General features: G+C 32.9%; 1 protein-coding gene across 1 annotated transcript in view; it reads left to right on the top strand.

Annotated features, from left to right (window-relative positions):
* Positions 1-9637, top strand: part of LOC145261093 (laminin subunit alpha-like) — a 192906-nt gene extending 183269 nt beyond the window's left edge. Inside the window, exons 64-73 of the mRNA XM_080119281.1 lie at positions 402-709; positions 1346-1449; positions 1647-1788; positions 1982-2171; positions 3460-3624; positions 4238-4394; positions 4899-5023; positions 6139-6238; positions 8653-8772; positions 8888-9637. Coding sequence (XP_079975407.1) covers positions 402-709; positions 1346-1449; positions 1647-1788; positions 1982-2171; positions 3460-3624; positions 4238-4394; positions 4899-5023; positions 6139-6238; positions 8653-8772; positions 8888-9030 — 1554 coding nt within the window. The 3' untranslated portion in view covers positions 9031-9637. The remainder of the gene's footprint in view (positions 1-401; positions 710-1345; positions 1450-1646; positions 1789-1981; positions 2172-3459; positions 3625-4237; positions 4395-4898; positions 5024-6138; positions 6239-8652; positions 8773-8887) is intronic.
* Positions 9638-11411: the final 1774 nt, after the last annotated feature.

Below are 11411 nucleotides of genomic sequence, written 5' to 3'. Positions count from 1 at the left end.
TTATTTTTTTATTCACTTTATTTTTTTATTCACTTTATTTTTTTATTCACTTTATTTTTTTATTCACTTTATTTTTTTATTCACTTTATTTTTTTATTCACTTTATTTTTTTATTCACTTTATTTTTTTATTCACTTTATTTATTCACTTTTTTTATTCACTTTATTTATTCACTTTTTTTATTCACTTTTTTTATTCACTTTTTTTATTCACTTTTTTTATTCACTTTTTTTATTCACTTTTTTTATTCACTTTTTTTATTCACTTTTTTTATTCACTTTTTTTATTCACTTTTTTTATTCACTTTTTTTATTCACTTTTTTTATTCACTTTTTTTATTCACTTTTTTTATTCACTTTTTTTATTCACTTTTTTTATTCACTTTATTTTTTTATTCACAGAGGAAGTTCTTTTCCGTTTACCTGGAAGATGGCAAAGTTAAAGTCGTTGGTACACAGGAGACGCAGCTTTTTAGCAAACTCGGCAATTACAACGATGGCAACTGGCATTACATTTCCGTAGTGAACGATGGACAGGAACTGGCTTTAAATATCAACGATGAGGACATGATGGTCACCTCGTCTGCAGTCCAACTCAATGCGGATGTCCTGCTGTACTTCGGTGGCTTCGGTACAGATGTTAATTTGCCAGACTCTGTCACAAAAACCCAGTTCCATGGCTGCATCGAAGATGTCACAATTAACGGAAAGTAAGTGAACAATATTTTTTATTTAAGGACAAGTTGGACTTGAATTAATGTTAAAGGCAAAAATCAAATACTACGGCGCTTTTTTTATGCTCTTAAAAGAAAAAAAACTAATTATGATACCACACTGAAGCAAATAGATGAAGACCTGGTGTGATAACAAAAATTAGAAGGTAATGGCATGTGTTGGATGGCTTTCACAAATTCACTTCCAAACGAACCTATCTCTGGCCAGGGTTTTACCCCTTTTTCTCTAAAGTCCATTTTTATCACTTCTATTTTTCCTCTTTACGTCAACTGTTCTACATTTCAAGAACACTCAACCAATCTATTGATGTGACCAAACTTGTTCTTGCACCCATTTTCCTATACTGTCATTTGATCGTTTGAGATCAGCAGATATAAGCCTGTCTTTAAAACTTGAATTACGTGTCCATAACATTCTTACTAACCAGAAGATTGTTACTAGTGTCAACCTAGGGACAAGTCTCGGTCATGTATAGCATGTGATAGTGAAACCTGGTCAGGCACGGTTGAGGATATCTATCGCAAAGAAAAATGTTAGACGTTAAACTCTTGTAAAAACTAAGCATTTTCATAAAAATAAGTTTAATTCCAATTTTGATTTAATTCTTTCAGATTCTTCAACTTTGCATTAGCGAAGGCTTCACCAGGAATAAGATTAAATCTGTGCCCACTCGACATATCTACAACAGTCCCATCCACATCAGTCGTACCAGCAAGTAAGTATCAAAAATTTTTCTACTTAAAATTACAAATCCATTCTTTTATTCTCCCTTGCTTTTTAATTTTTAGCCCTCTGGCTTTTTAATTTTTGGCCCTCTGGCTTTTTAATTTTTGGCCCTCAATTGCTCACCTTTTATTCTTTTCCTCTTCATTTCTTTGTCATTTTAAGTTCTACTTTTACCTTTCTTTGTAGCGCCGCCACCAACATTACCACCAGGTCAATGTGCATTACCATTACAACCTACAGCAGCTGACCCCTCCACAGCCACCGGTTACAGATTTGGAACCACTTCTAACACAAGTCGATGGGAAATCCGTATACCAAACAAAGGGAGGTAAGTCTGAATGCCTAGAAACCTTATGTGAGCCACACTCACAAGAGGTCATCTGGATTCATTTTCTAAAAGAACAAAAAAAAATCTGCCAAACTTTTAGAAACAAAATCCTTCCAGTTCCTTCCAAAAAAAATTTTCATCTTCAGACAGTTCATGGTTTACAATAAAACAAAGGCAAACTTTCTCTTTTCAGAAATAAGTTATCAATCAGCTTCCAAACGAAATCTCCTAATGGTATTTTGATGTATGCGGCAGACAAGACGCACAATGACTTTATGAGTATTTTCTTGAAGAATGGTTACGTGCACTTCCACTTTAACTGTGGAAGTGGAACGGCCACAATTGTCACTCCCAATACCTATGACGATGGCAAGTGGCACACGGTAAGTCAGTAAAAACTTTTTTGGGTTTATTTATTTTGATTGGTGCTCATTTTTGGTCTCCTGACAAGTGTGAAACTGTAAATTCACCCTCATCCGTTGGTCTGTCCGTACTTTTCTAAATGGAATTTTTTAATTTTGCACAGAAACATTAAACAATGAGTAAAAAAAGTAACAGAACAGATTTTCTGCGAGACTCCGGTTGCCTCATAACCTTTCAGGTTAAAATGGCTAAAATTGACTGTTTTCTGCTTATTAAAAGAATTGATGACTTTGGACTTTTATAAAACTTTCTGAAAAGTTGTAACTAACAGATTTCTATATAATTCTGTTTGTCTATACTTCATGATAACTCTTGGGTATGCCCCAGGAGGTCTTTTAGGGCTAATAAAAACACTGTTTTTGGGACTACCAATTATCATATTTGTCCAAAATTTTCTGTGCATGTCTATTTAGCAGTTTTGCATGGTGCTGAACTCAAATATGTTAAGACCTTGGACAATTTGGGGCTAAATGTGGTGAGGGGCAAATGGACTTGGTCATTTCATTTTTTTTCTGCCTGGTGCAGAATTCAAATTTACATACATTAAGGCCTTAAACTGCACTGTTTGTTCATTTTCACCAGGATTTGACGTCCTCTTGGGGCTAAATGAGGGGGGGGGGTTAAATGCTGAACTTAGTCTTTATTTATTTTTTATTTATTTATTTTTTTATTTATTTTTTTTTTTTTTTAAGGCTTTGTTCACTCTGCACTCACGGGTGATCATGCATGTTTCACTTCAGTTTTTTAAACTGACATTGGACTGTTTCCCTCAAGTTCACAATTAAAGGATACTCAAACTTGACATCCCAATATAACCCCATAAGATCCTTATGAACATGAAATATGTGCCTACATAAGAGATGGTCTTCCATGGGGTAAAAACATCTCTAGAGAAGATCCCAAATTGCCCTGTGTGGTTCCGAGTAGCACTTGCTCACAGCACCGCATTTATGTTTGCCCTCTTTCGCCTGCATAGCTGCAAAGTTACTATCATTGAGAGCATCTGAGAAAATTGACCATGTCTGTTCATCTCGCGGTACTGTTCACATCTGTGGAGACTTTGAATTTGGATAACAGAATCAGGAAGGCAAGAGCTGAACAAAAATAAACATGATTTACTCATCTATCATGGATCAGCAGATCAAACAATCAGAATGACTTAATTATCAGCCACTTATGACGCTAAGGACACTTCTAAATGTATAAATTAATGAACCATTTTTTTTTTTTTTTTTTTTTTCATTTCAGGTCCAAATATCTCGTAATGCCCAGAAAGGAACCATGGGTATTGATGAGGCCAAAATTCTGAGATCTTCATCCCCTGGTCCTTCCAAATCTTTGGATGTTTCTCAGCCATATTATTTTGGAGGTCTTCCTACACAACAGCAAAATCTGGCCAAAAAGAATTTGAATGTAAGCTCATCTTTAGTTTGTAAAAGAATATATATATATATATATATATATATATATATATATATATATTTAAATAAATGGTGAAAGTCAATTAAACAACTGGTAATTCTGATCTTTATTATATTCAATATTTCGACCGATGTAATCTCCAACATCTCAATCTTCATATCCATACACTTGATCAAAATGCTAAGTGTATTGCTTTACATAATCCTATGAAACCATGTCTGGCAAGCCTTAATTGCTTGTCCAAAATTTCTGATTAATTTAATTAGGAAATTTTCATTTCCTAGGTTTGGGTTTTTACTATTATTGACTGCAATTTTCAACCCTTTAACATTTGAATGTGTCATCAGCTCACCATATTAAAATACTGTTGAAATTTCTTTGTTAATGGCTTCTATCTAAAACTTCAAATATGAAAACGTTTTATTTCTAAATATTTGTGCTGACTGGTCAAATATTTAAACTAAAAGTGCCTACTGATGTTGCCAACTACAGAAAAAGACTTAAGATTTCTGAAGAAACGGATTTTCCCATCTGAGTTCAAAACTAAAGTTATTAAAAAGACTTTATTTTTAACTTTCTGTGTCTATTTATTTGATTTGTCTAGAACCTCAACATACAATACGTGGGTTGTATGAGAAACATTAAAATCCAAAAGAAACCTGTGACTGAAGATCTTGGAGAAATGTTTGGTATAGAGCCTTGTTCCAGTCTTGCAGAATTTGGTACTTTCTTTGGTCAAGGAGGAGGATTTGTCCAGATATGTAAGTAGTATATTGTAAACATAAACTGTATCAGAAATATTGCGTTCATCAGTAGAATATTTGAGATACTTTTTCAGTGATGCAGAAATAGTATATTTGATATGAGACTGCTTTTATTTTTTTATTCCTTTTTTTACAAAGGAGTCACCACTTAAGGCCCAGAGGCCACTCGAGGATAAGGGTTAATAAGTAGGCAGTGGTCAGTGGGACCGTGACGTAGTAATTGTTAGTAGTGGAAATTTGGTAAATTGAATTACTTAAGGGGAATGGCTCATCAAGAACTTGTTTACGTTGGACTTGAAGACAACCATATTATAGTCAGCCAGAAAGCAAACAAATGGAAGAACTTGATATATATTGAACATTTTTAATGAATATGGCTGAACATTTTTAATGAATATGGCTGAACATTTTTAATGAATATGGCTGAACATTTTTAATGAATATGGCTGAACATTTTTAATGAATATGGCTGAACATTTTCGATTTTTTTTTTTTTTACAGACAAAAAGTTCTCAATAGGAACAGACCTTGAATTCTCGCTAGAGGTGAAACCACGTACGATGACTGGTGTTTTAGCATCTGTCTACAACAAGGATTTCTTGCTCTTAGAATTGGTGGATGGAGTGGTGAGTGCAGCTGTTTCTTTCTCTTCTCCCTTTATTTCTTATGCCAAAGTTTTCACTTGAGACATTAAAAATAAGACTGACTGCATAAATGTTTTAGTGGATTAAGGGTAGATATGCTGTAAAGCTAACCAAATTCCGATGGGTCGCAGCTGAACATGAAAACGTTTTATCTTACAAAAAACATAAATTTTGTACTAGGAAAATATTTAAGAAAAATATTCTCTCAAACATTTAAAAATGAATTATGAATTAGACTAAACGAATTTCATTAGAAGGAAAATAATAGAAATGTTCTATTCCTTATTTCCTTTCTAATGAAATTTGTCTCGTCTAAATATTTCAAAACTGATTCGAGGTAGTTGCTTATCTAGTCACACTGAGGAGCCGTGATACAGCGAATTCATCTGTTTGTGGATGGTTAATATAATATATATATTATAAACGGTAATCTACGTACACGCGTGTTTCAGGGTCTTACCCCTATTCAGCGTAGTTTGACTATTAGGACCCGAACCCTGGACCTTACATATTTCAGTCCAGCGCCTTAATCCACCATGCTATGATGCCATAGACAATTTACTAATATATATATAAAAGGGAATGTATGTCTGTTTACATTTCCCTATGCAATAACTGTCAATTTTTAGTCTACAGACTCGAAATTTAATATATAAGGTACTGAGATTTGGGAAAATCTGGTTTTCGGCCAGAAATATGGCTGTTAAGGGGTCCAAGTTCAATGAGTTGACCTTTGAGAACTCTACCAAATTCCTCCGACAGTTTGGGGTCTTTAGATATAGGTTCCTTGGATATGAATCTAACTTAATAACTTGATTTGAGCCCAAAACAATACATGTTAAGGGGTCATAATAGGGGTCAAAGTTAAAAAAAATTGTCTCTTTTTTTTTTTTTTTTTTTTTTTTTTTTTTTTTTTTGCTCAGCATACACCTCCAAACACCTGGGGAACGCCCGGGCACCCATGCTAGTATATATAAAAAATCTCATTCTTTATATTTTTATAAACCTCAACTACTTTCAGAGAATGATGCATGAATCCCCTTGCCAGGTCTGTAACTGATATTTTACCAGTTATTACTGTATTTTTAAAATTTCAGGTTCAAATAACATTTGATAACGGGGCAGGCACTTTCACTGCAGCAAGTAAACCTCAGTTCAACAATGAAATATGCAATGGAAGGTGGCATCATATCAGAGGTATGTATGGAAGAGCCCGTTAAAGTAATTACCGTATATAAATTACCTTGTCTGTCTTGTGAGGAATGGTCTCTACAAAACTCCATTTTTAGCCTAAAGACTTGAAATTTGATAAATAGATTTGGACGTGTGGAATGAATTCAATTTTGTTATCTTTTAATTTAAAGTTCTCAGAAATCAAGGAGCCCACTACTTGGGGCTAACACTTGAAGTCTGAGATACATTCGAATGTTCAATTAAGTTGTTTCTCTCAAACACTGAGTTAGTAAAGAAATTGAGAACATAATTTTCCTCTCCCCAATTAACCATTTTCATGTTTATTTTTTGTTTTGATCTCTTGGTCTTACTGGATTCCAGGACAAGAATTTATCTAGTCTGGAGTATCCAGCTTCGTGCAGTTACTTAAGGTAATATCACTTAGAGAAGGTGCACCATTCCTCGTAAAAGCTAATGTGGGTTAGCCATCATGAGATCTTATTTGGGCAGCGAATACAAAATGTGATTTTGAATATTTGGTCAGGGTTTACTTCTAGGGAAAAGTTTCCTTATGCCATGTTCTGACAAACTCCTGTACAGAGAGACCTTAGACACTCGAGGACAATGTCTAGTTGGCATTCAAGTTTTTTTTTTTTTGTAATGCTGGGTATGGGGCAGCCAAACCAGCTGCCAACATTGCCCCGCTTTTTTTATTGAAACCAACCGAGAGCTCTTTTTAGTATCCTCGCTGTTCCCTTAAGTGCAATTGTCTGAATCTCTTTTGCACTTGGTTCACCAGGAATATTAGTTAGGTTCTTCTTCATAAGTCCTGTGGCACCTATGATAACTGGTATGATCGATATCCCCTTTAGATTCCAGTTTCTTTTAATATCATACATGAGACCTTGGTATTTGGTCTGTTTCTCTCTTTCAGCTCTGTTAAGACCGCCATCATTAGGAACACTCACTTCAATCAAGGTTGCAACTCTCTCTGACTTATTCCATATGGGTTATTTTATGTCTGTTTCAATATGAATTGAACAAAAAAAAAAAAAAAGTTTTAAGTGTTTTATTACATTTTATTTTTTTTATAGTACATTAGCCTTTTAAGCATTTTTAGTCTGTCTGGAATTGAATATACAGTATAATCACATTGACACACCGGTCCTCATCAGATCACCAAAGTTAAACAATTATGAATCTGATGCTCTATGTACTGTGCCAGGACATAGAAATTTTTAGGTTGATATCTGGAGGGAATCCACTGGGAGAGATGCACCCTCAGTCTTAAGACGTGCATCTAAAGAGAAAAAAAAAATTAAAACCTGAAGCCTGCTGTCTTGTGGCAGTCATTGCACCGACTGATAAGCAGTTGTACCAAAAAAGTGTGAATGGTCCTGTACAAGGCCTTCACTATAAACAAGTCGTCTGTGCAGATTTCTAGACAATTTAGTTGTTGCAGACCTCATACGTTGAAATCAATGGGAGTATCATCTGAAACTGCTGAATCTATGATTAACATCCTTGAAACATTGATTAATCTGTGTTCGGTTTTTCTAATGTTTATATAATTGTTGGGATTAATTTTTCCTGAAATAAAGTTTAATTCTCAGACATGAGAATGCAACAATTCGGTAGATAAGTTCTTATCAAAAATGTGACATTTTACAAGGGAATACAACTAAGCAATTGATATGAAAGCAATTTTACTGGGTGAGCAAGAATAAGATATCATGTAAGACGAAAAGACAATTGCACAGAATGAAGATGATTAAGGTTTGCGAAAACGTGCTTCGCTAGAACTTATTCAAGTTCAGATAACAGACACACTCATTCCTCAATTCTGGCTCTTTTCGTGTGGACGGTTAAGTTCTGCTTCGTCATATAAACAGGGATGAATACTGGCTAACTTCTCACTGCCGTCTTGGGATGTCTCAGAAGAATACAATGTTCAATGGGTAACGAAGTAGAAGTGGGTGGCTTTCGGTGACTGCTGTTATGGGCCAATCTCCAGCTGGGGTCGAAAAAGAGGCTGATGCAAAATCCAATATTTTTGTGTTAATACGTGACCCCTAAGGGGGTGGGGGTAGATCACTGCTAGCCAATCCACAGAGCCTTAAGAGAGACCAGCACTAGTAAGCAGGAGGAGCAACATAAATAAATTCCGATATAATTTCACGTGTATATAATTAACAGTATATTTTCATTAACATCTAAATTTAAAAATGCTGTATTCCAAAGATGTAACACCTAAGAAAAATATAAGCAAAGAAACCTGGCCAAATATTTAGCTGAACCGTTTAAGGATTTTTCCATGTTTTTTAATATTTAAAATTTCCCAGACTTTACAATCTTTTAATTTTATCTTAGAAATCGTTAAGATGAAAGTCAGAATGAAAGCTGTTCCTTATTAATGTTTTCTTTTTTTTTTCTTTTAGTCATCAAAGCGAAACATCTAGTCTTCTTGTATGTTGATGGCGTCGAATTTGAGGGTGAAGGCAAACTTGGAGCATCTTCAGCCGATACAAAACATCCATTTTATATTGGAGGAATTCCAGGTACTTTTCCATTTTTTTTAACATTTCTTGAAATTCTGTAGAATTATATTTTAAAAAAATTTAGTATTATAGAATTTTTTTTTTTTTAAATCCAAAAATTTTATTTTAATTACAGAGGATGGCAAACATAAAGCAGTGAGGAGCACAGAGCCGTATGTTGGTTGTATTCGCAACTTGAAGATCAAAGAAAAATCCATCTCTTTGGTTGGTAAAATGTCAGCTGGAAATGTCCGTTTCGGATCTTGTTCAACAATCTGATTTTGGCCTTAAGAATGACAGGGACTTTGAAAAACGACCAGCTTTGTCTTCACTCAGAAATTGTCTTCCATGTTTGTCTGCTCATGTCACCACTAAGAAATGATCCTTTGTAGTCTTTAAATTTGAAGCACTTCTCGTGTAACGATTTTTAGAAGTAAATTCAAATTATGCGTTAAAAATTCCGATGAAATATGTAAAAACGAGAATTTTATGAAATATCTTTCTACTTGATTTTTGCTATTTTTAACTTTGTGGTTCGAAACTTTCAGATTTTTAAACCGAATAATTTTACATAAAATTCTACAAGAGAAAATATTTTTCAATTAATAGGTTTTAATTTAGCTAATCTCTTATATGTAGGATTTTATTTTTGCCCACCTTTCTAAGGTTTAAACTTTAAGGGAATCCAATAAAATATCGCTTGGCACTCTTAACAGCTATGGAGCATAAATTTGCAGAAAAATAAATTTACCAGAGTATGGTTCCAATATTTTACAATGATTTTTTTTTTTTTGTCATATGCTGGTTGAAGATATTTTAAAGATTACCTGCTGAGTGATGTATTTTGGTCATGAAGTAAATTTTTTTTTTTTTTTCACAAACTTGTCACTCTTTCAAAAATAATTTTACCTGTTCATGATAAACAAAAATTAAAAAATAATCTTTCATGGTACATTTTTAAAATAGTATTTTTTTTTTTTTTATCCAATGAATTTATGAAATACATTGAATAAGTTTTTTGATGCAATAGATGTTAAAATAGCGCCGTGCAATTTAAAAATTTTTTTTTTTTTTTTTTTTTCTTTTTTGAAGGATTCACTTGAAGATAATGTTAATAATATTTTAGGATAGAAGATTGGCTTTTCATTTCTTGGTCTTCAGTGTGTTCACTTGTCTTTAATGTCTGAGTGATTCCCTTGTTTGTATTGTGTTCATGTTAATTCCTACAATAATCCAGGAATACAATAGCATAAGAAATTTTAGATTTTTTAACTATAGCAGTTATATCTTAGGTTCATTATTTTTAGAAGTTAAACTGTTATTGTAAAATTCAAGTTTGCTTTTAAAAAATTAAAAACCTTCACTTTTACATCTGTATAGAAAAAAAAATGCAAGAAATGAAACTTATATTAAATTTTCTTGAATAATTACATGTAAATAGTTTGAAAATTTTGGCGATTTAAAATAAAAAGAAAAATAAATAAATAAAAAAATAACTAATTTAAAAAATTAGTGGGGTAATCACTTTAAGATCTAAAATGCTTTTTTAATTTTTACTGTCTACTCCTGCAGGCTGGTTAATGTAGTCGCCTAAAAATAGTAGAATCTAACTAGTTTTACATGTAATAACCTAAAACCAATTTTTATTTTTAGTACTAGCATAAGGTGCAGAGCTTCAATATCACATATTTTACCATTTACAAAAGTAACGTCTTGTGTAGCAAATGCCAACTTTTTAGGCTTAAAATACCTGGATGTTTTATTGTAGAAATTTCATCTTGATAAAAAAAAGTAAATTTGGATTAAAAAAAAAAAAAAAAAAAATTCCAGCGCATTTATAGTAGTATCGGAGATTAGACCTAAACACTGCCATAATGGTCCATTTTTAGAGTATACCCAGTAATGATTTATTACATGCAGGTCTTATAAAAATGCGAATTAATTTTGTGCAATAAAAGGGAGATAATCAAACCATGTAACAAAGGGAGATAATAAGCCAAATAAACTGAAAAACCAACCGACAGTGGTTTATGTTTAGTTGATTTATTTTAAAGTGGAGCAGATTAAATCTTTCTGCCACATCTGATTTTTTCAAATAAAAGTGAAAATGATTAAAAGGATGTTTAAATTGCAATATGAATAATACAAATAATTACCAACTCCCAAACACTATTTTGAAAAACATCCATATGTGAAAGAAACCCTGCTGTAAACAAATGTACTTTTTTTTATTGACATGAAATAAAACCCTTTCCTTCAACTGTGTTTTGTGTTTCAATTTGTAATGCTTCTTGAACTGGAAATCTAACGATCCTTGAAAACTGCTGTTAAATATTGGGCGTGTAGACCCTCCTAGTATAATTTTTTTTTTAATTGAAAATAACAGGAAATCAACTTTAGTGAGGGTAAACTTGGTGGCATCGAGGTTTGTGCGACTCTACCGTTGGAATTGATGGAAACGATGTCACATGGCTCAGTGAGTGAAAGAAGTCTTCAGGTCGATTGGAAGCCTAGAAGTGCGAACATATTGTTTTAAAATATGTCTCTATGAAAATGTGTAGAAACATCTCAACCTATATACTCACTTTAACTTTTTTTTTTTTTTTTACTTCATTTTTTTTTTACTTCATTTTTTTTTTACTTCATTTTTTTTTACTTCA

Source organism: Euprymna scolopes, chromosome 37, assembly GCF_053919585.1.
Source record: "Euprymna scolopes isolate OS-2025 chromosome 37, ASM5391958v1, whole genome shotgun sequence".
NCBI classification, from domain to species: domain Eukaryota; kingdom Metazoa; phylum Mollusca; class Cephalopoda; order Sepiida; family Sepiolidae; genus Euprymna; species Euprymna scolopes.
This window is presented reverse-complemented; position numbering and strand designations above follow the sequence as displayed.